This window comes from Pezoporus wallicus, unplaced genomic scaffold (genome assembly GCF_028554395.1).
Source record: "Pezoporus wallicus isolate ANWC-B61680 ecotype Strahan unplaced genomic scaffold, APGP_CSIRO_Pwel_v1 contig_13267, whole genome shotgun sequence".
Classification (NCBI taxonomy): Eukaryota; Metazoa; Chordata; class Aves; order Psittaciformes; family Psittacidae; genus Pezoporus; species Pezoporus wallicus.
Genome location: NW_026636310.1, coordinates 162858 through 190703, shown reverse-complemented (window position 1 = coordinate 190703; position 27846 = coordinate 162858). Strand labels below are relative to the sequence as shown.

The 27846-nt window shown below is 45.9% G+C and overlaps 1 protein-coding gene across 2 annotated transcripts; it reads right to left on the bottom strand.

The window, feature by feature from the left end:
* Positions 1-225: 225 nt before the first annotated feature.
* On the bottom strand, positions 226-22732 carry SAMHD1 (SAM and HD domain containing deoxynucleoside triphosphate triphosphohydrolase 1). Of its 2 annotated transcripts, XR_008971018.1 has the most exons (17): positions 22543-22732; positions 22385-22451; positions 16589-16661; positions 15509-15669; positions 13888-14003; positions 13176-13246; positions 12013-12168; positions 9747-9847; positions 9536-9644; positions 8893-8984; positions 7625-7740; positions 5980-6119; positions 4541-4630; positions 4221-4325; positions 3728-3865; positions 3340-3544; positions 226-2242 (listed from the first exon to the last, which is right to left on the bottom strand). XR_008971018.1 is itself a non-coding variant. In XM_057399953.1 (16 exons), the coding sequence occupies exons 1-16, from the start codon at positions 22724-22726 to the stop codon at positions 2189-2191; spliced, it is 1773 nt and encodes a 590-aa protein (XP_057255936.1). In that variant the 5' UTR covers positions 22727-22732; the 3' UTR covers positions 226-2188. The 2 variants fall into 2 exon arrangements, 1 of the variants encoding a protein (XP_057255936.1); XM_057399953.1 differs by lacking the exon at positions 3340-3544.
* Between the last annotated feature and the right edge of the window lie 5114 nt (positions 22733-27846).

Genomic DNA, 27846 nt, shown 5'->3' with positions numbered 1-27846 from the left:
TCCCTTCTCCCCCTACACAACAGCTGGAGCAGGGCCTAAAGCCAGCCTGGGCACTGGAGGATGGAGGCAGCTGCACTGTCTCCACTGCTGGTACCATTCCCATAGGATCAGAAACCACCTCAAGACCTGCACTGCCACAGTGCAGCGCTTGTCCTATAGAAATAAATGGGGGCTGTTTGTAACTATTAAAACAGTCTTAAGCACACAAAGTCCACACGCTGCGAATCCTTAAAAGAATAATAAAATCACTGTTTATAAATCTAATCTCAGTCCACAGAGGCTCAGATTAACATGTTAGAGAAAAAGAAATGCAAAACTTAAGTATGAATTTCTGCTTAAACGTAAGCAAAAGATATTTCCCAAGTATAAAGTGCACCTTTTACAACAGATTCAAAACAAACCCAAGCAACAGTAACAAAATTACATTGTGCTGAACAATACTTGATTTTATGCAGATAAGGGAGACAAATGCCTTTATGATGTTCGTTCTTGAAGCATAATAAGTTCTTTACAAGCCTTTACAGAGGTCCTGCCGCCTTCCAGTAGCTACCTGGTACACCTGCAGATGTGAAATACTGTTGAGGATGAACAGCAGAGGCTGCATGGCACCCATCACCTTTAGACATTAGCTCAGGTACAGCAGAGCACAAACCAACGTCTGGTTATTGAAACAAACAAAACCCGAGTTGAGCACATGGATGCTCATCCTCCCTCTGCCCAACGGCTACCAGTTCCCGTGATAAGAAGGGCAAAGGCAATGCAATGATCTGAAGGGAGCTCAGAGGTTCTCTCACGGGGACTTCCCTTTGTGTTAGTTTGCAGAAACTAACCCTGCAGAACAGAGCGCTGATCGCTGCCTTCCCCACACCCCAAAAGCCAAAGCTTGTTCCAGTTCCTGAGCGTTGCTGAACCTTTTCATTTGCCATTTCAGGTTTGAGGGTGGGCTTTTTCGAGCTTCTAGCTTTTTCTTTACTGAAAGCAGCCTCCCTCTTCGACCTGAGTAAAAGGTGAGAGGGAAAAGGTCTTCGTCGCTCACTTTTCCAACTGGACGGACACTTGGCAATACTCACAGGAGAACTGCCAGTAAGGTCAAAATGGAAAAACCCTTATAGTTCTACAAGGGAGAGAAAAATGACACAGGAACAGCAATCAGAGAGGCAGGGGACAAAGGAAGGGACGCAAGAATGGAAGAATACCTGAAGAGCCTGCCGAGCATAATGCAGAACTGGAGCAAGGACGAGCAGCACCAGTGCAGCATCCTGCTGGGATGCACTGACCGCGTCCAGGACACATGGCTGGCTGCCCTGACAAGCATCCAGGTAGCTCTGCTCTCCTGCAGGCACTCAAACAATGGACGGTTTGAGCAGCTTCTGCAGTTCAGTGAGAAAAATATAACATTCAATGTATCAAAAATACCCTATAAAAGAACAAAAGGCTGCATGTCACTGCAATGCATTGTTACTTCCATAGGAACTGTGTCACACTTAGAGCAAGACGCCTGCATCTTCATCAGCTTTTGGAATACCAGAAAAGTAATCTTTGGTTATTAAAAAGATTCTCTTCTTCCTTCCTTTTATGTTCTTCTTTATGAAGAAATTGGTTTTACTATTCGTGAAGATGCCATTTAAGGTTACGTCAATGTTCTGCCACGGCACCGGGGTTTCAGACCATATTTACTCCTCTCTTCTTCAGGTATTGCAGAACAAAACCCAAACAACCCAAAAAAACCCACCCCTGAGCTGGGAGCTTTTCTGCCTGTTCATGCAGTATCACAATCATCTTAAGGAGCGATGGGGACTGGCAGGAACAGTAACGTGCAGTCAGCACTTCTTGTACTAACAATGAATTGCAGTGTTTGAAGTTACTCTCGCTACACAGTGCTAATACATTCAAAAATAAACGAGGATTGAGTCTGCTGTAATAGGTAGTTGGTTTTTTAAAAGTTCATTTGGAATATGCACTTTAAATACCCATGTTAAAACACACTGTATGGTAAAATGCATTTCTGCATTGTGCAACCGATTCTTACAGTCCATCCAACCGGCTTTGAAAAGAGCTGCTGATCACGTTTACTCATCTTCTGAAGAGGCAGACTGAATAGTGCTAAAAGGACAAGGGTTACTTATCAAAAGGAAGCTTCTGTTCACAGCTGGGTTCTGGAGTTGGCCTGTGTCCATCATCCCTTGCATTATTCCAGCTTTCTTTCATTTGGAATTAGATGAGGGGCAACCACATCACTATCCTGTTATTGAAAGTCAGAAAACATTAATGATAGCACATCCACTTTTGCCTTCTATCCTAAAGCAGGGGAAAGGAAGCTCAGCATCAGACTTACTAATAAACAAGTAAATAAAATCCCTGGTCCTAGAAGCATTGTAAATCAACCAACACTGAAGGCTGCATCCTGAAGATGCAGTGGTACCATTCAGTGGTGGGGAATAACATTTGGTGGGGAGAAAACAACCAAACCCTATGAGAGAATCCTTCACCATTAACAGATCTCTTCTTCCTGCATTGTTAGTAGCAAATCTAGGAGCGCTGGCAAGCTGGCAGTTTGGGCATTGGTACATGAATCAGAGACATTACTATACATGTTTTCTCTGAATTTGCCACAGTTCCTCATTTAAAAGTGCTGCCACCCATCAGTCCCAGGTGCATACACATATATATGTGTGTGTGTATATATATATATATATATACACATATATATATATATAAAAGAAGCACTCAGGCAAACACAGACAAGAGAATATGCTTTCTAAGCTTAGAAATAAGCTGGTGAGATGCGTGTTGTGATAACCTGCAACATGCCAAGGCCTTCAGGATGGATATGCCTGAAGTAGAACACGCTTACAGGACACAACTGTACTCTACAAGCCACAAGCAGAGAATGCCTGTTGCTCGATGCATTTGCAAAAAGCCCTTCTGAATTTAACTGCTCTCAAAAGACTGATGCCAAAAGTATGTCATAAGATAACTCACACATGTAGTGGAGTGGCTCCAGGAGCATTTTCTACTGAAGAAAAGCTTACCTGATGTAACTGTAAGTGCTTCCCTACAGGGATGGTTATACTGGAACTATCAGTGAATGGTAATTGTTTTTAGATGAAGGTGTCCACCTTCTTGTAATGAAGGGGGATGTAATGGGGATGCTGTATCACACATCACCAGTTTACAGCCACTACTGGTACAGCCTTCTCCACCTCCTTTGGCAGGAGGAATGCAAAGCAAGATGCGTGGACTCAGGATGCATGGACACCCTGAGTGTGTGCTTTAGAGTCTCCATTTCACTTGCCAGGGCAGCTCTGAGGCTCTTTCCCAACACAAAATGAAACAAACCTTAAGATGAGCTGTAACAGACCCTCTTCCTCCCTCACAGCTGGAAACTTGTATGTTGGGAGTTGACAGAAAAGGGCAATGCAGAGAACAGCTGAGGCCTTGCAGTCAACTCGGACTACAGACTAGCTGCCCAGAGAGCAGAAGTTTGCAATCTTGTTCCCACAGGTATTTTCCACTCAGAGCAAAGAGACTGACCATGAATCTGCTGGAGGAGCAGTGAGTTAAATCAATGCAAATCTATCACTATTTCAGTGAAACCGAAGCACATCCCTGACACGAGCCACAATAAAACCAGAAGCTAGGTTAGTGAGGAGTGGCTCTGCCACAAAGACAAAGCCAACAGACAATAAGCTTTAAGAACAATAAAAATAACAAGTGAATTTGTTACCGGTGGTTTGGTGAAATTCTTCTTCATGCACCACTGAATAAAATACTGTTTTGCAGCTGAAATAATAACTGGATCCTGACTTCTACAATAAACCCGGATAACCTGCTCAGCAAACGTCTTGGGTAACAGCTTTGAAACCTTTGGAATGAAAGAAAAAAAAACACTTTAACATTTCTTGGAATTTAGAGACCACTGAACTTCAATGTTTCCATCTGAAAACAAACTGAAAGCAGCAGAAGACATCCCACTACAATCCACGAGCTTTATCCAAATCTATTTGTCCCGGATTCCCAGTGTATCCAAGTTAAACACTGTTCATATGCAAAGGCTGTCAGGATTCCAGATTATCTTAGCACAACGCACACCAAAGACGTGATGGCAGCAAGTACAGCCCTTGGTGGTAGCTCTTGCAGGGGTTGTGGGGAGGTTGTGGAATCCTCACAAGCTGCAAAGATGTCCTTTAGAAGCCAGTTGAGATAAATTAAAAGACTACCTGCTCTTTACTGATCTTGACTGCCTTGGAAGGATCAGCCTTGCAATAGAAGAGAACGTTATCAATGGGATTCTGTTCTTTCATTCCATAATCCATATTGATAACCTTGCATGTAAAACAAAGAAAATGGCACTTGTTAATGTTTGTCTTTAGCTTTCTCACAATACCTATGAAAGGATATACGATATACTTCTGTAAATGACACTAATGAAACAGGACAATAATAATGCATTGAAACATAACTCCAGTTTTCACTATGGCACACAAGGCCTCTGTCACTGAGAAGTTTTGACTCTGAACCTGCTCCAAGAGATACTTACATCAACTACAAAATCTTCAGCCTTCAGTTCCACATCTGGAGGATCCTTTTCTGGCTTGGATTTAGCAATGCTTTCTGCCAGGCTATTGTTCTGAAAAATGAAGACAGTAACGCAGGTTACATTTATGCACTATCAGGTCTAGACCAAGGCAACAAAGAGCATGACAGAACGTGTCACTAGACTAAAGCTTTCATTTCTTCCTAGCCTGACAGACTCTTCTCGCAGCAACCTGATTGCTTGAACCCTTTCATACCTTAGCCACAAATGTTCTAGCCACAAAAGCTTCAAATGCAGCACAGAGCACCCAGGTCCAGAAGGGAAGGAATTTTTTATGTCCATTGCAAAGACATTATTTGTCCATTGCAAAGAAAGGGAGACTGCTCTGAAGAGCAGGGTATCACACACATTGCCAAGCTGAGGTACGTGTGTGATCTGTTGTGACTCAAGAAGCCAAGAAAAGGTTTAGACTGAGAGCAAACCTAGAGGAAAGAACTGCCAGGAGGCAAGAGGCAGGAGGCAGCTTGTTTGTAAGCTGTTCTATTTCTACTCTGAATCAGAATGTGTCATAGAATCATAGAATCACAGAATAGTTTGGGTTGAAAAGGACCTTAAGATCATCTAGTTCCAACCCCCCTGCCATGGGCAGGGACACCTCACACTAAACCGTATCACCCAAGGCCTCGTCCAACCTGGTCTTGAACACTGCCAGGGACAGAGCATTCACAACCTCCATGTCATGCTAACTTTCTCCTTTTTCTTTGCTACTGTTTGGTTGTCCTTTCCTGAAAGTTACCTCTTCCAGTATGCATTAACAGGAAACCCAGCTCTGAACTTAAGAATTCTGTACCTGGGATGTTCCCCTGGCTCTGGCCAGGCTTGAGGACCACAAAACCAGACAGGGCTGTGAGCAACCTCACCTAGTGGAAGATGTCCCTGCTCACTGCAGGGGGTTGGATTAGGTGGCCTTTAAGGGTCCATTGCAACTCAAACTGTTCTGATTCTAAACATAATGGCATTATGGTCTCTTAAGAAGCAGGACAGACACTACGTCCTATTGGAGGAAGTTGAGCCTCCAATACTACTGAAACAGGCAACTATCCTGAACAGGCTTGCTATCCTGATCCCCTCCTTCACATAAGGGCAGAAACTTGACTATCAATGTACAACCATTTCATGTTTCCCTTCCTCTTATTTCCTCCTACTTTTTTAAATACAGAATCTCTTAACACTACTGCTTAGCTGAAAGAACACAAGCAAACCTCTTCGAACAAAAGGAGGAGCAGAGCAGTAAGACATCGGGTGGTCATTCTCTAACCTTATTCTTTGAGAAAGAAAACCCCAAACCAAACCCACACAGAGATGAGATAAAAAGGTGGTCAGCGACTTCGAGAACATTTTTACAGAGACAGAATCCAGGCTCTTTCAGCAATGGACATTACCTGTACAACTTCACTCCTTGTTTCAGGCTGAGTCTCTCCTAAGAACTTGTATAATTCACGTCGTTCTATTTTACGCAGGATCTCTTGGGCCTCCTTCAGCTCTGGAGAGCTTGAGTGCAGAATTTCCAGGTAGATGTTATCTGCCAAAGTTGCATTGATTGTTAAGTGTGCCACAGCAAAACGTGTGTACAGGGACAAAGGTTAAAGCAACAAGAAACACTGCTGGTTCCGGAAACACACTCGCTTTCAGAGAGTGACTGAACACGGAGTCTGACAACTGACGAGTCACAGCATCACCAGAGTCATAATAGCTGGCAATAAAACCAGCTCAATTCTCCCCCCTGCAATGAGTTTTATCACTGAACCTGCTTCCAGTTTTTATTTAGCCAGTCTTGTTCAGTAGAATATTCTGAGCCCCAGCACTACCTGGCTTCTGGACAGGGTGCTCTATCTTGTAAAAGAATAAAGTACTTCCATTAAACCTTCCGGATTTCTCAGACTTCAGCTGCTAGCATCAAAGTCCCCCTCCTGTCTCCACATGACAGTGAAGTACTCAGTGTGTTTCCCACCATCAAGAGGAGCAGCAAGACACAGGTCTCTTTTGATGTGGCTTCAGAGCAGAGAAGTTATTTTTGGCTGTCATAAGAGACTGCTGCTGTCAGGATGCTGCTGCTGTCAGGATGCCTCTCACAACCAACACAGCTGCACCCGTGTCTATTCACACTCCCAGCCAAAAATACCCTAGGCAGCGTTGACGCGTGCTGCAACATCCTGCCTAGGACCACAACTGGCTTAAGAAGCAACCAACACACTCCAGAAGCAAGTTATGAACCATGTACCCAACACCTTTAACTGAAGGTTGGTTCTATGGACAAGGCTGATCAAAGCCAGGTACTTCTCCATGAGAAATGACTGACTGACAGAGGACACAACACAGCTCAAGCCAGTTTCTGTGACTAAGAATTAAGTAAGTTCTCTGTGTTTCCTCTTCACAGCACTGACCCAGACCTTGAGAAATGGGAAAACATCACAAGTCTCAGCTCGTGTTCGCTTCTCTCTGTAATCACACTGGAGTTCCTCCGCTTGTCTTCAAGCAGGCTGCTGCTCCATGTACTTACCCTACAAGAGCCATTCTCACAAGTTCTTACCTGAGCAACCAGAGCAATAAACTAAGATGTTCATATATTGTTTTCTCCTGTTACATTTGCAACCAGGCTAGCCATGTCTCAAGCAAATCAAATTGGACCCCATCAGAGCCCTTTGAAACCTGGGGTTAGTTTCAACTAACTACATGTAGTTATCACTGACGTACATCCCATGTGTGACAAGTACTCAGGACACAAACAGGATTACTCCTGACAGCACTGCCTGTAATACTCTGAATGTGTGCAGAACATAGGAAATTGGTGCTTTTCTCTCTCTCAACATAGAAGTAATTTAAACTAGAAGGTCTTGCTCTCCCAGCAAGATGTGAATGCTCAGAGACTGGATGGTCCAGATCTGCCCCACCATCTGTGCACAAAAGCAGTGTTTTAGAGTCCTAGGTGTGGGCAATGACCCACTGTGCCAACAGCTGTCAAAACAGCATTTTAATGGGTACTCATGTTGTTTTACTCAAACACAAAAGAATTCTGAGAGCCCATACCAGTTAACTTAGTGTAGGCCTCCATGTCCTCCATTGCTGTGGAAATCTGGTACTGTTTCCCTCCAGAGCCTTCTATTTTAAAAAACTTGTCTGCTTTTTGAAGGGCTTCTGTAATCCTGGTTTGAGACAAAAGTAAGACTTAAGGATAGCACCATTTTGAAACACCTTACTGCTCAAGAGTCAACAGAGAAATGGTTTAGTACATTATAAATATGACAGATGAAACTGCATCCCAAGCACACAGCAGTCCCTGACGCACTGCAACGTGTCCTATCTCCATGCTGTCACTGCACATTTCAACAGAGTATTTCCAGTTACTGAAAACAGGTTCAGATCAGACCTTCACCTTCTGTCAATGAATGAGTGCTTTGCTCTGCTGCAGACTGTGTTTAACATTGCTTAGATGATTACAGAACCTTGCAAGACAGTGACACGGTCCCCGCAGCTGCAATGAGGCTGCCTCACAGATGACCATAGCCTTTTACAGACTCCAGAAGTTAACAGAGAAAACACAAAGCATTGTAAAGGTGAAGCATCATGAACACATGGTATGTTACAGGTGGGAAACACTGCTGTTTCAAAGATCAAGTTCTTCCACAGCTCCCTGTACTCCGTTGTCATTTCCAGCTCCTACACTCATTTGGATAGGCTGCTGGAACTATGGTAAGCCAAGAAATACATTTCTTGGCTGTTTTACTCCTGACATGTTGCTACTGTCCGACCTTGACAGTTTTAGTCTTTTAGAGGATCTCTAAACCAGGAGCTGAAGTTTATGAAACTAAAGCAGTCATGAATCACTCTTGTACTGTGTAATCCTCTGTGTTCTTTTGTTCCAGACTCAGCAGAGGGTAACTAGGCAGCCAAGATCCCAATGAAAATATCTTTGGGGATGTTAAGCTTTCTGCCTTTGAGTAAAAAAATTCTGCAGGCATCAGTAAGAGAGGTACAAATGCAGGTAGCCAGAACAATTCCTGCTGTGGCATAACACAGACACAATGTCAGGCCTCAGCTGAGCTGCGTTAAGCTTACTCCTTACTTTACTCTGTTAGTAAGCAGCCAGTTTGAGCTAAGCACACTCTGACTTGAAGCTAAAGATTTGACCTGCAGCTATCTGCAGTTAGAACAGCATAAGCACACCCTGGCTCTACAACCAAGTGGCTTATTTTCTATGTCACACTTTACTGAGGATCTCAGTATTCCAAACAGATACACAGTTACAGGAATCCAAAGATAAACAGAATGCAAGAAAAGGGAAGTATAATACTTGCATTATTTCAATGATGTTGCCAATCTTATGCTGGTACGCTCGCCGGTGCAGGCAATTCCGTGTGTGGAACATATCATACAAATTTCCAACTTCCTGAATCAAAAAAAAAACCAACCACCTTTTACTTCTGACATCACCTTAACTGGAAAACTACCACAATCAAGGAACCAAATGAGTTGTCTCCTTCCACTTGCTGCATAGAGCAGAACAGTTATCTTTCACAGTGCCTGACAGTGAGCCAGGCAGCTCAAAGAAGAGGGCCTCCCCCTTCTGCAGCCCCTAAGTCACATTTTCCTCTTGCTCAGAAGACTTGGAGCAGGATCATGCCCAGCTGATGCTTTTCCAAAGTCTCCCCTGGAATGATATGCCACAAACCCTTTCAAACAGAGGCTTGCTCTGTCCCTCCCTTCCTTAAACCAGTTGTTTCCTTAAACCAGTTGTGAGAACACTTTTCAGAGCAGCAACTCTATCTTCCACTCCTGGGCTAAAAAAGCATCCAGCAGACAACCCCTGCACCCCCTGCAATACAGTGTACAGCCGTAGCACGCTGCCCAGCCAGGCTCTGCCATGCCCCATACGTTCTCAGTGTCCTGCTCTACCTCACACACATTTTGCTGCTGAGCATCCCCTCTGTTCACACTCACCTTGTCACGGGTACAGATGTGCCTCTGGTTTTTTACTTCACAGACCCGAATGAATTTAAGTAACCGCTTATAATCAAAATTATTCTGGATTCCTAGGTGATGGCAATCCCTAGAAATATCCCACAGAGAGTGTTTAACAAGGAGGTCACATTTGTACATACAGGAGCATGATTTCAGTGGGAATTCATAACAAATGTGGAAGGATTTGTACCTGGCAAAATAATCCCATTTGTCAACGTCAATGCCATTTTTCTTGTTAGCTACTACCTCATACAGGAAACTTTTCTCCTTTGGTCGACCACGGTAGGGCCACTAAGAGAGGAGCCAAGAAGGAAAAAGAACAATCAGAAACAATAAGAAATTAAAGGGTGCAAACAATGCCAGAGCTATTTTTAAAGATCAGGGGAACACATTTTGATTTTGCCTGTGATAAACATCCAACACTGAGGTAGCAAAGATAATAAAGTTCACATTTAAACAACGGGTTCAAACTGAAACAGGGCAAGTTTAGATTGGATATAAGGAGGAAGTTCTTTGCTGTTAGGGTGGTGAGGGCACTGGAATGGGTTGCCCAGGGATGCTGTGAATGCTCCATCCCTGGCGGTGTTCAAGGCCAGGTCGGACAGAGCCTTGGGTGACATGGTCTAGTGTGAGGTGTCCCTGCCCATGGCAGGGGGGTTGGAACTGGATGATCTTAAGGTCCTTTCCAACCCGAACTATTCCAGGATTCTACGAAAAGTGCTTTCAGAAGCTGTCTGGCATTAGAAATCCACAACCAGGGCTTAAGCATCTGACATCCCAGAATACCAGCAAGAATAAAAACCATGTACACAAGTACTTCACTTCCCGTTCCACTAAAGTAACAAAGAGGGGAAAAGGCTGGAATCATTTAATCCCCAGGGAACTAGGTAAACCCATAAACATGTCACTGTCTTGCAGTCTTCTGCAATCAACTACCCAACCTTATAGATCAGTTTTAAAACAACTACTGAGATGTTTTAAACAAAAATTGTTTCAACAGTCGGCTACTTAAACTCCCAGCCCACCAGGGATAACTCTGCCATGAGGCAAACAGGAAATCAATGCCAAAATAACAAGATACAAGTTGCACAGAAACATTACTTCCTTGAAAATGTCATGATTCTCTTGTATATAAGCAGATAAATGGCTGTCATGTTATCTGTGTTACAGAACTATTCAAATTGATATGAGTAACAATGGAAATGTGCAAGCAGCGGGAAGAAAGCGCATCACAGCTAAAACCATCCTGTACTGATCACAAAATGCTCTGCTACTGGGACGATGGTCAGGACATCACCTATGTGCAACACATAAGAATGGCTGCCAGTGGAAGACCCTGCAGCCCCACAGCAGGAGGGTGGCAAGAAGGTTGCCATGTATCTTATCTGACACTCCTTTTCATCCTCCTGGAAAACACACACAGAATCCAACCAAGGAAAAGCAGACATAGGGTAGGAACCAGGCACGAGATCAGTGGAAGTGGCAGGCAGCAAGATGTGTGTGTAAATGAGCAGGAGTGGGTAAACATTAACTTGCAACCTCTGTAAATGAATATCCTCTTCCTGTAAGATCTCAGAATGAATTCTATTATGTCAAGCGCCCCGTGTTTGTCATCCGATAGCTGGAGTACACATGGTTGAACTGCACGCTACTGCAGCAGAAAATGATGGGTAAGCGCTAACATTTGTGGGTTATTCATCTGGGACAACACACAGATTCTGATTAGGACCAGACTGTCATGACACACCTCCCACTGATGGGTTCTTAATTCTGGTAGCAACTGAATGGGTGCCCCTGAAGAGATGACAAGAGCTGTAAAGTGAGGAGAAAGGACTTAATCCTTGCAACTCTATGAATGAATTAATAATCATGATCTCTTCTGCCTTGCCCCTTGAGGCAACACATTTGCCAAGTCTTAACCCCGCCTCTGTGGTTGTTACTGCAATGAATCCAAGCATTTTGCTACTGATGTGGCTCTGCCACTTGGGCCATGCTTTGGATTGCTCATTGCCTAATCTCTGCCAGTTCTCAGTTTTGTTATCTATTATCAGCTCGTCCCCCTAAACTACCTCCACGTTTTCTTCATACGGCCACCTGAAAACACGACCTGCCATCACCACCTTCAGGTTCCAGTAAACAGGCTGTTATCCTGATCTGGTCATTTAAGATTTTGGTTAAAAATGCAGTTCTACCAATCTAGCTACTCAAGTAACATTCTTAAGCTGTCCTCTAATCTGAAGATTTGGAGGTAAGAGCTTCTCAAGAAGAGCTAGGCCAAGTAACACAGTGAGGCTCTCAGCTCCTACCAACATGATAAGAAATAATCATTACACTTCCCCAACATCTCTTGTGCCAGGATACTCATGGGGCTAAATACAGAAGCAGAAATTATCTACTCTTTCAGTAAAATTAAAGACATTCACTGGGATAACCACAGGACCAGTACGCTGACCCACCAGTATCTCACATGCGGCTTCATCTGTAGGTCCTCCTATTTGTTCCTTAATGAAGGCCATATCTTCTTCCAGGACAAGACCATACGACTCCATGACTTCTTCTAGTTTATTGGAAGCAATCAGGTGCTCAAACATTTTAACAGAAGCAGTTTCATGCTGTGAAAAGAACCCAAACCAACACCTAAAAGTTGCATCACAAAGCTTAAGCATCTTTCCTGCAGTGTCACAGCTTTCTCCTAAGCCAGCAGCAGTGCCTGGCAGGGCACCTGGGCATGGTGGGGTCCAAGTGCAGCACCTGGGTTATTTTCTGTTCATTTGCTATGGAAACAACCAGGACACACACTGTTCAGCATAGAGCTGTTACTTCTGTATTCTAACAAACAGCAGTAAGACAGTTACAATGCTGAAAGACAAAATAACCAATTCTACTGTGCAGAAGATTAACAAGTTTACTCAGCTGATTCTGCTTAGTAATTGCAAGGCGTGAAAGGCCCTTCATTCACAGCAAAGAACCCTTGAAACCCTTCAAAGTTTCTGAAAGGTTGAATTCTAAACACTGTATTAAATATCCTTGAACTAAAAACTGGAAACAAGCTCCCTGTTGGTATTTTGCATTTGTAAAATGTATTCAGGGTAAAGCTCACAAGATGCATTTAAAGGCCCAATGCTGGCTTGAAATCAGTGTAGCCCTAACGCACGCTGCTGCCTCGTCAGAGTCACCCTACAGGCACTGATAAGACCAGGATTTCATTTCTCCCCCGTGTCACCCAGCATGACATCTGCAGGAAGAGGACGTGTGCACAAGGAGGTCTCATGAAAGCACACAGGAGCTCAAGAGCATCTGTACTTCCAGGGAAGGGATGCTGGTGACAAGCGCCTGCCCTCTTTTCCTTCGCCCAGCACCTCCTTCTGTGCTGCTAGTAAGGCTGCATCTGCTCATGGCCATGCTGGAGGGGGCTGATGCTCCCCAAAGAAACAGGGAACAAGGGCATCACCACATGATGAGAAGACAACACTCTGGGTTATAATTATGCCATCAAAACGATGCAGTAAGAAAAGCCTAGATGACACCTATATTCTCAGAAGCACTGGCAGTTTTTAAAGATTAATTATTCTCCCTTAAAAAAAAAATCAGTTTTCTACTTTAATAATGAAAAGCCCACCTTCCACTTCCAATCTGGACGAGTGAGTGGAATAAATCTTCCATCAAACATGTGTGAAAATGGCCCATGACCTTAAAAGTAAAGATGACACAGGTTTAATCTGAGGCATGGCTGTCAGTAAAAATATTTTGAGCAAGTTAAGGATCTGGACTCCCTCATATTTGACTTGATCTGGACATACAGAATCACAGACTGGTTAAAGCTCATCCAGTTCCAACCCCTGCCACGGGCAGGGACACCTTCCACTAGAGCAGGTCACTCCAAGCCCCTGTGTCCAACCTGGCCTTGAACACTGCCAGGGATGGGGCAGCCACGGCTTCTCTGGGCACCCTGTGCCAGCGCCTCAGCACTCTCACAGGGAAGTACTTCTTCCTTGTATCTAATCTAAATCTCCCCTCTGCCAGTTTAAAGCCATTCCCTCCTCATGCTAGCACTACAGGCCCCTGTATAAAGCCCCTCTCCAGCTTTCTTGTCTGTCCCCTTTAGGCACTGGAAGCTGCTCTAAGGTCTCCACAGAGCCTTCTCCACACTGATCAACCCCAGCTCTCTCAGCCTGTCTCCATAGGAGATGCTCCAGGAACAGATAAATCCTCTCCTGCAATAGGGTCACGCACTGAGCAGCCCAAAAGAGCTGTCTCAGTCTGATCTCAAAGACAGCTTTTGATCCCGGTTAGCTTTCAAAGAGCAACAATCCATCTCAAACGTAACTCACCCAAATCATGACAAAGCCCAGCAATTTCCACACAGAGGATGTCTCGCTGGGTTATATCCAGTTCTGGTTGTCTCTCCTTCAGTGCACGAACCAGACATCCTGCTAAATAGCCCACCCTGTTGCAGAAGAAGAAAAATTAAGTCCTTTAAGTCACAGCTCTTGTCTAACAGGTAGCATACAACAAAAACTCTAACCTGCAAGAAAGTCACAAAGTATTTCCTGCAGTAGAATGTTAGTCAGGAGTAATACATTTGAAAGCAAGAAAGCATGAGATACCATGCCCCAATCATGGCAACAACAGTAACTGTGTAAGCATTACCAACAGCACACATCCTGAAGCACTACATTTTACACATCATCCCTCGACTTCTAGTCAGGGCAACTGCAAAGGTTCACAACAGTCACCAAAGCATTTTGCTCTTCTTTCAAATTGCTGTTTTAACGGTAGCTTATGACAACTCTTTCCCTTCCTGCCACTCCTTTTATATCTGGTACTTAATTACACAGAATAAGACACACTGTTCCCATGATAGGAACTCCTATAACCTGTTCACAAGCTCTACCCAGCTTCCTTTTCCACCTGCCCCAATCTTGCAGAACACCTTAAAGCAAGGCAAGGTTTCATGTGACAGGGCAGTATCATTGATTAGACCTCCTTTTACTGTTTGGTGGTTTTTCACTAGACCAATAGGGACACAGAGCTTGAGAACTGTCCAAGTTTAATTCCATGAATTGAACAGTTTAAAAGGAAAGGTTGTTGATACCACTGGAGTTTGCAGATTTTTCTTGTGAAATCTTTGTTTCTATCCCTCACATTTTTGTCTTTTCAGGTTTACCAGATACAACCACTTTCAGCCTCACTGATCCAGCCCTCTTGCACCAGACATTTGCATCTTTTTCAGTGTCACGGAGCAGGAGTATACTCCACACTTACTCCACAATATCTCAGCATTAATAGAAGCAAATTTAGGCTGGCCAGACCTCTTGAAAAAACAAACACTGACTAGTTCAATTTTGTTGCACCTTGGGGTTACACCTTTAAAACAAGCTTAGATTTGTCATTAATCAGCTTCTTTGTGGAGTGCAAATGACCTAGAGCAATCTGGGAATCCTTGGGTCCATCATCTGCTTCTGTTTACCGTACAGCTAACAGCCTGACAACCTGCCATCAATTGCGCAAAGCACACACAACTGCAAAGGCAAACACTGCTGATCAAATGGAGTTTAGCTGTGCTGAACAACATAAGGGGAATACAACTGTCTGGCAAGTCATTTATAATAGCTCTGGTACCTTCCCAGGTCTGTGCTTTAAAACTCAAGTTCTGACCAAGGAGAACATAAACCACTCACAGCTAACATTATTCTTACAAGAAGTGGTGGGAAAGGAAACCTAACACTGATCCATCTTGTGGGTTTCTTTGCCTGTCTGTGGTAAAAAAAGTTCAAGAGAACAGCCCATAATCACACAGCACATCCAGAAACATTAGTGAGACCATAACTGCCACCACAGCAGTATTCACCAGTGCTCAAAGACAGCATCCCCCCTTGGCTGGCACTCCACAATGGAACCAGGTTAACAGACTCCTCAGAGGAATGCAAATGCAAGACATCACCACCTTACCCTATAGAGTGTTCAAAGCGGTTGTGAGAGGCTCCTGGAAAAACAAAGTAAGTGCCACCAAGCTGCTTAATGTATCTGAGGCGCTGAAACTGCGGCGTGTCGATGATGCGGACAAGAAGGGGATGTATTTCAATGTGCCCATGAATTGGATCGTTAAAAACCTACAAAAGCCAAACAAAAGTGTAATTAACATTTAACATTTGACTTTGAAAGAAATAGGCACCAAGGTAAAAGATAACTACAATGGTCAGGCTCCTTGTTTTGTTTTCTCTACTAAAGACTTAACACTTGAAAGAACGATGATCAGTAAAGATAAAGTAAATACAAGGCTGTGACAGCCAGTTAGCAGTGTCTGGTTTGACACTGGGCTCTTTAAAATCAAGTGAAATTTTGCAGTGGGGAAATTATGATTCTTACTTTTTTTTGCCATAAACCAAAATGCAAACCCCAAGACAACTGCAATACAAAAGGCATACTCCTTGCTCACCCCTAAGCACGGGTTTTAAGAGACATCTGAATAACTACAGCGACTCACCAAAGAAGATAAACACACACCTTGCCTCAAAACAGCAGATAAAACCAGTTCATCACACAATCAGGTGTTCCTGTGCTCTCTCTGCTCTTGGTCACTGAGCAGACAAGGCTCTAGCAGATAGAGACTACCAAAGAACACATGCAGCCCTGGCCTGAGTTAAACCAACATACACCACTGTGAGAGACTGCTGGAAGCCAGGAGTCTGTTAACCCAAGCCTGGGGCTAAGCTAACAGAAAAACACAAGGAGAGGCTCTACACAAAGAAATGTGAAAGGGGAGCTCCTCTACACACTTCAAACAGCTCATCTGCTCACTCTGTCTCTCACAACCGCCAGGTGCCCACATAAAGCTCTTTGCTGATGATTTTAACAGTACTTCTGGTTAATGTGGTTTCTGTAAGACTGCTCACTACCAAGGGAAAGGCACAACCACAGCTCCAGCCAAAACCAAGCCAAAAGGAGAGAGGCAGAGAAACAGGCATGAGGATAATGCTGTGAAGCCCTGGAAGTGTCCCCCAACACAATGTGACAAGGCACTTGGGCTACCTTCATCGTATCCATGTGTTGCTGTTGCAGTTTGTCCAGGCAGGCCAAAACTTTCAGTCTCTCAGCTGGAAGGCTAGAAAGGAAAAAAAAAGGACCTTGAAAGCAAAGTTTCCAATGCATTTCCCTTTACAATTTGCAGTACATATGGAATTACTTGTGCAAGTTCATCTTAACTCTGATATTCCTTGCCTCGTTTAGGGAAATAGGTATTTCTGCAGCTTTTTCAGGAAAACATTGAACATACTTATCCTTCCAAAGTCAAGTATAGAGGGAAGAGAACAAAGAGCTACAGAAATTGTCTGTAAAGCAGTGTAGGAGCTTCTCCCACTTACACAGAATCAAGAAATAGAACCACCAGGAAGTACACATCTTTTACATCAATTACTTTAAGGAAAAGTCACATCTGGGGATAAATCCTTTAACTTCATGGGAACGACAACGTGCAGTGCCTGAATAACTGACAGCTTGGAAAAAATCCTTAAACTAAAACGTCAAAGTCCCAATAAATGATTCTCATAAAAATTTCTTTCAGTTTGTCAACTCTGTGTTAAAAATTTCATAAAGATACCTTGCTACCATTGTTAGTAAATTATTAAGGGTCCCCTTCACAACACACACATAAATGTCCAGCACAGGTACTCTCTTGTAGCCATGGCAGTCTAAGAGCACAGGCAGGACAAGTCTGGAGGGAGACACGATACACACCCTATTGCACCCATTGCAAGCATGTCCTTGAAACCAAGCAAAGCGTTTTCAACTCAATTTGACAGCAAACACCTTATCGCAAGGAAGTACGATTTGTACCTTTTACACTCCTCAGCAGTTAACCATCTTGAAACCAGTTTTACACCAGCTTTTCAATTTAAACTTTAACAGAAGCAATACAATAAAGGTCAACACATACTGCTCAATGCAGTACCACGTTTTCACCTGAATCATCTAAAAATTCACAACCCATCAACTACTGAACACATGTGGTGTCTGAGCTGCTGCTGAGCCCTTCTTGTCTTAACTGCTCAGCATCCCTCCCCCAGCAAGGTGCTCTTGGGCTGCAGCCTCTGCTCACAGACTGTGTCGAGCCTTCAGCTGTTGCCACTCAGGCTGACGATGAAAAGCACCAGTGGTGATGCTCAGACCAATGTGCTACTTCACATCCTGAGCAGCTCAGTCTGCAGGAGCAGTCACAAACCCCCAGATACATTCCTGACAGAGCCCACTATTCACAGAGCAGTAGGAAGTAGCTGAGGGCACAAAAGGAAAGCAACCTGCATCTGCCCATTCTTCTTGCTCTCCTAAGGAGATGAACTTCAGCATTTGAACCTTGGAAAAGCCAAGGAACCCTTCTGTGGCCAGCAAACCAGGAGTTTGTACACACCTATGCTTACACTCCCAGGAAAAGCAATCACAGCTGCTCTTTGAGGTCCATGCTGAAAATGGGACCAAGAACACTCAACTTTACGAAGAGAGCAGCCTTCCTGACCACAGGTATGGCTATCTCGGGCAGGACCAGTCCTTAGGCTGGTAACCAAGCACCTTCATCACAACCCTCAAAAACAGTTCAGGGACAACAAAGTCAGAAGCAATCTGCTTCCAGCCATCCACATTCATCTTCTGTGGAGGAGTTCTCTCTCGAAACACGTAGTTAACATGCAGAACCACACCTGGACCAGAGCACCTTTGCTCCAGCAGACTTGAAAAATTAACACCCAAACTTGATGTGCAGAGATGACCCCTACATTAATTACAACTGAGGTCTGTGGATGGGTTTTTAGCAAAGAATGGCCACGTTCCCAAGTCACCAAGTGCCTATGTGGAGCTTGACATGAACCGAGGATGAAGAAGCACATGGGTAAGGAAGCAAAAGTAACAGTGCAAGCAAGATAAGAAGAAACTGGAATGTGCTAAGATACAAACCAGTGAACTGTTAGCAAGTTTTAAAGGCTAGGTTCCCATGCGCATATTTGATTAATTGTTACTAGTTGCTGTGTGCTAAAAGAGTATGTATGCAATCTTAATACAGCAAGCTATTGAATATGTATCCAATCTTAATACAGCAAGTTATTGTATATGTATCCAATTATAATACAGCAAGCTATTGTAAGCAGACGCAGACAACAGTATAAAAAGGATAGATGCTTTGTAATAAATGGCTTTTGTCTGATCACACTGATCTCTGACTGAGTCCATTTTCTGCACCAGAGGTCCTCACTGGATACAACCAAAGAGAGAGAAATAAAACCCAAAAAACGTTAAGTGATGCTCCAAACATTTGCTCACCACCCACTGACATGCCCAGATCATCCCTGAGCAGTGATCAGACCCCTTCAGCCAACTCCCCACAGCTTCCATACTGACCATGATGTTCTGTGGAACATAATATCCCTTTGGGTAGTTTGGGTCAGATGTCTGTCCCGTCTCTGCTCACTCCCGGTTTCTTGTGCCCTTCCTCACTGGCAAAGCATAAGACACTGAGAAGTCCCTAATTGGGTAAGTGCTACTAAACAGCAATTAAAACATTGTTGTGTTATCAACATCATTGTCACACTAAATCCAAAACACAGCACTGCACCAGCTACTAGGAAGAAATTAACTCTACCCCAGCCAAAACCAGGACAGGAGATTAAACGTCAACACACGTGCTTTTGAACAAGCTGTAATGCTGCAGGAGGTACAGCAGCACCATCATATAGTCACACAACAGACCTCAGGGAACAACTGCCCCAATATACTCCTGGTCACACACAGTACACAAGGTGTACATTTTTGAGCAGGTAAGATGGTGCAAAGCTCACCTAGCATTAAATGAGGGACAGAGCTGCTGACTACAGAGCACAACTTGCTGGCTTAAAGCACTTGATTATACTTTCACATCCCACAAAATTTCAGGAGAGAGGAGAACATAACTGGAAAATAGGCAGGTACATAAGAGGAAGGCATGCGGGTGCCTACAAGCATGAGAAATTACCAATGACTGCAAGCAGAACAGCAGAGAAAGGACAGTTATGTACTACTGACAGTAGTTTACTCTGCAACTACCTGTGCAAACACTGCCCACAGAGAGCACAGCCTGATCATAGAATCACAGAACAGTTAGGGTTGGAAAGGACCTTAAAACCATCCAGTTCCAACCCCCCTGCCATGGGCAGGGACACCTCACACTAAACAATGTGATATGCTGCTTTGCTCCAGAAACTCACCTCCAGCAGGGCTGAATGAAGCGGTGCTAGTGCAGCTCTCGGCAGGGTACAACACATCTACTGGCGTCACACCTGGGACAGGTCGATGCTGTGCATGGGTCAGAGCAGTAAAGGGAATAAATAGGTCCAGACAGGGAAGTCCCTGCCTGACACACCATGTCAGTGACTTATATGTCTTATCATCCTGCCCTGTCTCCAGGAACACAAACCCTGTAGCAGCTCTGGATGACAAAGAATGCTGTCAGTCCAGTCGTGGTGTGACAGGAATCACCTGAACACCAAGAGTTCTCTGTCCTCCAGACAGAAAGCAACAGCAGGGGATTTTTTACTGCTACATGTGGCAAGACTGCTTCAATCAGGACATTACATACAAATCATGTGTCAGCACCGTGGTTTCCAGGTCTCTGCATGCAGCATTGCTGTAACAACCAAAGAAGCAATACTGCTGGCTGTCTTTCAAAGGGTGAGGACAAGGGTGAGGACCAATACTTCCCCATCCATCCCTCTCTGCTTTGCCCACACCCTCCCTCACGCCACAGAAGACAATGGCAGGAAAATCCCTTTTCTGCACCCATTAGGAACTTAACTGTTCCAGAGATCAGTAAGACAGCCCTACTCATCAGTCGTACTTAGCGTGCAGCATGCTGTGCTTCACACAAAACATCTGCTTCCAGGAACATGAGAATGGGTGGGAAACCCACAGCACTGCCTCCAGGCCCCTGCCATTCTGAGGTTTCCCCACTGCAAGCTCAGGAATGTCAGGGAACCAAATATCAGCATTCATTACCAGCCTGTCACAGAGAAATGATGAAAGTTACTGGAGGACACAGCGTATGGTGGGAAAACGCATGCGAAGGGCTCATTCCTAAGTGCAGAGTTGAGATGACTTAAAAAAGCAGAAGGCTCCAGCAATTTCTTATCCAACTCACAGCGTTTTCAGCACAACAGAAACAAGATGTCAGACCTCACCAAAGGAAACACCTTAGAAAAGGAAACCCACAAGTATGCCCCCAGCACCACCTACCCTTCACATCAACCAAGTGCTCTTCTCAGCCATTCAGTTCCATGGCCTATATCACATACTGCCCCATCCTGCTTGCCTACATCAGCGAGTGTGTCTGAGCCTTCAAATGGGCACATGATGCCCAGACAAACAGCAAGGCATTGAAAGACCCCCCCCGCACCCCCCCTCCCCCCGGGAAGGATGGGGAGGAGAATCGAAAGAATGTTAACTCCACTGGTTGAGATAAGCACAGCCCAGTAACTGAAGTACTGTACACACTACTACTAATAATAGTAACAATAAGGGAAGTAACAAGGAGAGAGAATAGAAAATTAAAAGGGGAAAGATAAAAAGCAATAAACCTAAATGATGCACAGTACAATTGCTCACCATCTGCTGACTGATACCCAGCCCAACCCAAGCAGTGATCAGTCACTTCTGGGTAACATCCCCCAGTTTCGATACTGGGGGTGACATGCTCTGGTATGGAATACCCTTTGGCTAGTCTGGGTCAGCTATCCCATCTCGGCTTCCTCCAGGCTTCTTGTGCCCCTCCTCACTGGCATAGCATGAGACTGAAAAGTCCTTGATCAGGGTAAGTGCTACTGAGCAACAACTAAAACACTGATGTGTTATTAGCATCATTTTCACACTAAATCCAAAACACAGCACTGCCAGCTATTAGGAAGAAAAGATAACTGTTGCAGCTGAACCCAGGACAACCCCCAGAAAAGTTACAAGGTTTTTGGGACCAACCATCTCCATCACTCCTGAGAGGGACCCTGGCAGGTGCTTTAGGCCAGCAGCATTCAGTTCTCCTCTGCTCTTGGCAGGTGCCTGCTGTAAGGCTTTGCCAAGTGCCATGGCCACTGAACTCCACCACGGACCCGCATCCTGTCAGGGCACACATCCAAATCTCTTCTCCTGTGACAGTCCACCCTATTGCAGCAGGCACAACAAAGAGCAAAGTCCCAGCAGCTGCTGCAAGATTAAGATCCCAAAGCTCAGGTCTTATCTCAGGGAGGTGGTGAACCTCAGCCTGTACGGAGCAGCCCCGCTCCTTAAAAACCGTTACTGCTGTCGGTACTGGAATGGAGCAACATTAACTTGAGCCAAGAAGACAGTTCTCATCAACCCCCTGGGGTTTATAATGGTCCTATGATCACTTGATAGGTCACTGCGTTGGTGGCAGTTTCGTTAAAGCTTTTTAGATGATGTTTTTAGTTACCGGGCACAAGCTTCCACACTCTGTATGGCACTGGCTGCGCTGGGGTCAGCAGGGGAAGCGGCAAACCGGGGCTGAGGACCCCCAATCATCCGCACCGGGCTCGCTCCACCATAAACACCCGCTCACGGCCGAGCTCTTGGGCAGCCGGCTCGGAAGCGGGTCAGGACCCGGGGAGGCGAGGACCCCCCTGCAGGGCCTCACCGCCGCGCAGCCCCTCGCGAACGCGCTGCACGGTGTCAGCGGAGCGGCTGCTCCGGAGCGCGGCGGGCCCATAGGCCGGGCAGCACCGGGAGCTCCAAAGGGCCTCAGTCCCTCCTCCCCCTTCCCTCCCTCCCTTCAGCCCGAGGCCTCCCGGGCGCGGCTCTCACCAGACACGCGTGGCCTCGAAGGCGCCGGCGGGCAGGTCCAGCAGCATGCTCGCGGTGACTCCGTGCTCTGCGGGGAGTGAACACAGCGTCAGCGGCGGGGCGGGGAGGGGCGGCCCGAGCTGCTCCCCCGGCGCCAGGCCCCGTGTCCCGCCGTTAACCTCGGAAGCGGCGGAGGAGGCCGGGCTCGCCCAACCCGCACCGCGCCAGGTGCCGGCACAGCCGCTCCGTGTCCCAGCGCCGCGGCTCGCTCCCGTCACCCTCCGCCTCAGGGCCGCGCCACTCCCCCCGCCGCGCGCGCTTGGCGGCAGCCGCGCCCCAGCCGCCCCCCGCCGGGCTCCCCATCCCCGCTCACGGCCGCGCACGCGCAGAGCGGCGCGGCGGGGGGAACCTGGCGCCGCGGTGACGTCACGGCCAGCGCTGCGCACACACACACACACACACACACACACCCCCCACCAAAGGCGGGAACCGCCGTACCGGGACGGGTCAGGCCCCGCGGCGCTGGTGCGGGGCGATGCGGGGTCCCCGTTCCCCCCACCGGACCCGCACCTGCCGCCATACCGGGGAGCGGGGCACAGACACGGCCCGAGGCAGCGGCAACGCCGGCGGCTGCCTCCGCGCTGTGCCCGGCCCCGCCCCGCCCCGGGGCCCTGCGGCACACGCCAGTTATCAGCGCTGACTGAGCTCACAGACACCCGTTCCTGCAGAGGCCACCGCGCTCGCAGCCTGGGCAAGAGGAGGCTTTGTGCAGCCAGCCGCAGGGGATGCCCGTGGAGCTGCGGAACGGGCAGAGCTGCTGCAGCGAGGTAAGCAGTGCTCCCCACGACGGCAGGTCGCCGTGAGGGGTCCAGATGTGAACACCTGGAAGCCAGCACCAGCGAGGCCCGGTCACCATCCTAGCTCAGCCTCCACGACGGCGCTCCCAAAAGATGTGATGCCACAGCGTTATTGCCCTCAAACAGTGCTGCTGAAGATACCCAAAGCCAACCTTCTCAAGATGACAGGCAATGAAAATACATGCACCCAGCTGCCAGACTCGGACAGCAATGAGCACCAGAGATGAAGCATCACAAACTGAACCCAACAACCATCCCCGTGTGCCACTGCAGAGATAGAAAAGTCAAGTGTGAAACTGAGCTTAGGAAGAAGAGGAGATGGGAGGAAGGTGTCATTATCCTACTCTATTTTTAATTGGCAATAAAATAATCTTCCCCAATTCCAGTCTTCTTTCTGTGCTGGTAGGTGGGGAATAATCTCCCTGTCCTTATCCCAACCCATGAACTTTTTCATTGTATTGTGTCCCCCTGTCCTGCTGAGGAGGGGGAGTGAGAGAACAGCTGGGTGGGCACCTCACAGCCAGCCAAGGTCAACCCACATGTCTGGAATTGCTGTGTTCTCATCACAACTTCCCCACCACAGTTGAGACATGAGGGGGGGGGTGGTCTGGGGAAAGAAATCCTTGCCTTAGCAAAACACCCTTTCTTCAGGTTTTCCACGAGGTTTTGGTGTGGAACAAAGCTCACATTCTACTGCCATGCTACAGTAATTTGCTTCTCTAAGCACATATTCAGCTTCCTCACTTCCCAGCTCTTGTTAGGCAAGTGCACTTCAGGGCTGCTGCCTGGTTTTCATTTGGCTCAGTCTCCACATCCCCTCTGGGTTTGTCTGAGATTTTTGTCAGCCCTTACCATCTGAAATGAAACTGGCTGAGAGCTGGTTCCACCCATGAAAGGAAATGCTCCTTTTCTGGGAAGGGAACTGTAAAACAAGAACAGGCCAAATCCCTTAAGGAACACAAGCATTTAAAATCACCTTCTACCTTCTCCATTTCCCCTCTCCCACAAAACTGACCCAAATGGCACTGGTGCATGTCCTTCTAAGGAATAATTCATCACCTGCCCATTCTGTACTTCTACCAGTGTCAAAACCTGCCCTATGTAGCTCAATACTCACATTACCTACCTAAAGGTACCTAAAGAGGTTTTAGGGGAAAGCAAGGAGTTAGATACGTATCTACCCACAGGCCAAATGCATCTGGAGTGCTCGTAAAAATAAAATCATCAAGAGGAATCTCATTGCATTCATAGCCTTATAACGGCAGGGAAGGAATACCCCAAACCAGCAGGACATCCTTCACTGATCAGTGCAAAACCTGCTGATATTGCAACACCACATGCACACACGGTGTAGCAAGAGTGGATGATTACCCCATTTCACCCTCACTAGTAGGAAGAAAAAGAAAATACTACACTAAGCTGGGCGTTGTTCTGCACAAATCTTGGCAACCAAGCAAAGCACGTGGAAAAGGAAAGGAGGAAAAAGTATTTGTTTAGCTTCATGCTTGTTTCTGTGCAGTGAAGGTTGCTGAAGGCCCTTTCAGTTCTCCTCACTGCTGAGCAAGCAGGGAAACCTGGTTTAGCTCTGGGCATGCAGCTCAGCACAGAAACCCAAAATGGATCCAACAGGATCCCCTGCGATGGCAGAAAAAAATGCAAGGGAATGGTGAAAGCCAGGATGGAGAGGGATTATTCTGTTTAGGGTCTCATTTTGGTTTTTTCACTTTACAGGTTTCTGGTAGCACGTTCCTGGTGATGCTGGACTCTCTGAAGCAGCACTGCCAAGAAACTGAAGAGCTTACAGCAAAGCCATCTGTGACTTGGCACCAGTTCCTTCCACAACCTCACTGCTTGACCCCATATCTAGACATTAACTAGCTGAAATTTCTGCAACTTAACTCTTGCAAAGCTTTTTTTCTGTTACTGGGCACTGTGATGGATAACATGTAAGAGAAAGCAGAGGGGATGCCTGCAGTACAGATACCACAGCTTAAGTTCAGCGTGCCTCAGCTGAGAAGCAGCTCCCCGTCTGGGAGAGGAGTGCACATGCAGGGTCAATTGGGCTCCCTGAAACCAAAGGATCTCCGTTACTCAGGTGTATTGACCTTCAAGATGAGGCACTACGTGAGCTTGGTGCCCATCAGCTCTGCCCAGCTTTCTAGCCCAGATGGACCTGGACAGCCATGAGCCCTGGCCAGGAGCAGGTTGGGAACCACAGGAGTAATACACCTCACTCACGTGGCATCTAATAGGCTTCTGGTCACTTGAGGAAGATGAAAAGTTTTATGAGTTTGGCACCCTGTTCATCTGACACCTGTTTGTCAAGAACTGCTACTTGGGTGATGAGTTACATGCTTCTTGTAAACTACAGAGGTTACAGTAAACTCAGATTCTTTAGACTTGAGGCAGATTTAGACATGTTAGCTTCCTTCATCTGAGATCCCAGCCCTTCTTACACCCTTGCAGCTCCTTCACAGCACCTCCTTTTGTGTCCCCAGTTTCAGCTCCTCAGGCATCAAGTAACAGAGAAACCCAAATAAACAAGAACACACCCTCCATGAGTCACAAGATAGAAATAGAAGAGTATTTCCTAACAGGAAACTAAATGGAAAATCAGTTTCGATTCCTCACACTGCTTATATGCACTTTAACCACAAATTTTCTTGGAAGCCACATCTTAGTGCAGCGCTTGGGATGTGGCAACCTAACATTAACATACTGCTTACATGTGAACTGCTAGTAAGTTTATGCCTATTATATATGTATAGAGGGTATTCTCCCTAGTGGTGTCAACCTTTGAACTGACTCAAAACTGACCTGTAGCAGATGTGGAAGCTCTGAATCCACTTCCAGCAGGGTTAAGGAGGTGATATTCTCAGTTGGGGAAAAGGCTGCAGTATGCAAGTCTGGCAAACAGTAGCCTCATTTCTCACTTCCTGCTGCTGCCCATGACATTTTCCCCTCAGTGCCACTCTTGCCTGCAAGAGGAAGTTTACAAAGAGAAGAGTCAGCCACGTTTTCACAACTCTGCCCCTCAACATCCTCCTTTAGGCTGGTAACTACAGTTGAAGTCTTTTGAAAACCGAGATGTAAGCAGCTTTGCCTCCCTGGCAGCTTCATGCCTCTCTGTAGTGACAAACACAGCACGAAACCAGGTGGAACAACTCTGAATCTGTCTGAACCCAGTTTCAAACACCGTTGGCACACCCAGGAAGAAGGCAGCCAGGACAGTGCAGTGCTGAGGGTCAGGAACCAGGAACCATAGAATCAACTAAATTAGAAAAGACCTTTAAGATCAAGTCTAACCACTACCCCAGGACTGCCAAGACCACCACTAAACCATAGCACTGAGAGCCTCACCTACACAACATACAGGAGCTCACAAGTGTGATGCTCGCCCATGCTAGGGGCACAGCTCCTGTGGTGGGCACACTACCTATCACTGCAGGATCTTCTTTTCAGTGCTTTTTGGTTATTTCAAGTAAGGTATTATCTTCTCCTCCCCAAACCCACATCTGACTGAAGCACAAACAGTACAGAAACCTCAGGAGGAGGCTTTAGAAATATCATGTGAAACACTAATTTAAACTGAATAAAAGAAATCCCAAAGAAATTTGAGGGAGAAAAACCTGAGGTCTTTGACATTACAGACAATGAAGGCAGAAGGCACTGTTTAACGATCACCACAGAAAGACCACAACAAATACAGCAACACAGGTTAAAATGCTTTTTAATTGTTTATTATAAAATATGTATTTAGATGTAAAGGCACTTTGAAACCGTTACAAGATTTCTGCCTAAGCTATTGGTTGAGCTGTCCAACAGGTCCAAAAAGAGGTTTTCTAACACCTAAAAAGGTGGAAAGAAAATCTGGACTGCATCCAGTTGTAGCACATTCCTTTCTCTAACACAGAAACACTTCACTGCCCAAAGCTGAATCAATTCCTCACCTCCCCCACCACAGAGGAGGAGTTTAGGGACCTAGCTGTATCCACTGAACAGCACTGAGGAGCAGATCAAGACAGAAAGGTTGTGTCTTTTGTACTTCTTATCTCAAGATCTGAAGACAAATACTAAAAACTGAGTAAAAGGAACTGAACAGACCAATCTACATGAAACCTTGTCCACTGAGTGGCCATCTCCTCGTACTGCAGCTCTCTGCAGTCAAACCTATTAGAAATAAGCACCTTTTCTGATAGTTTAAAGAAAGATTAAGTAGTTAATAATTCAAGAACAAGTTACAGAGTTTGTGAGCTTCCTGCTCACTGCTGAGTAGGATCCCTGCACACGTACACCTTTAAGTACATTTTTCCTCCATCGTTGCTGGCCAGATTCAGTAGCTGAATCTGCTTGAAATCATGGCAGCATCCTTCCCTGGAGCTGTGGTCCAGCAGACCATGCAGCACATACTAAACCAACCAAGCAGTGAAGTGAACAGAGCTCTTTAAACAAGTCCTATGTAATCGTTCATTTTTTCTTCACAGAAAATACTGAACAGCTGATGTTCAATATACACAAACTGAAAAATACAGCGCGGAGAACTCTCTCCATGGCTCTAATCTTAAATGTAATTATGAAATAAGATCAAGGTACTGATGCGCAGTAATGGATAAACCTTGACTTTTC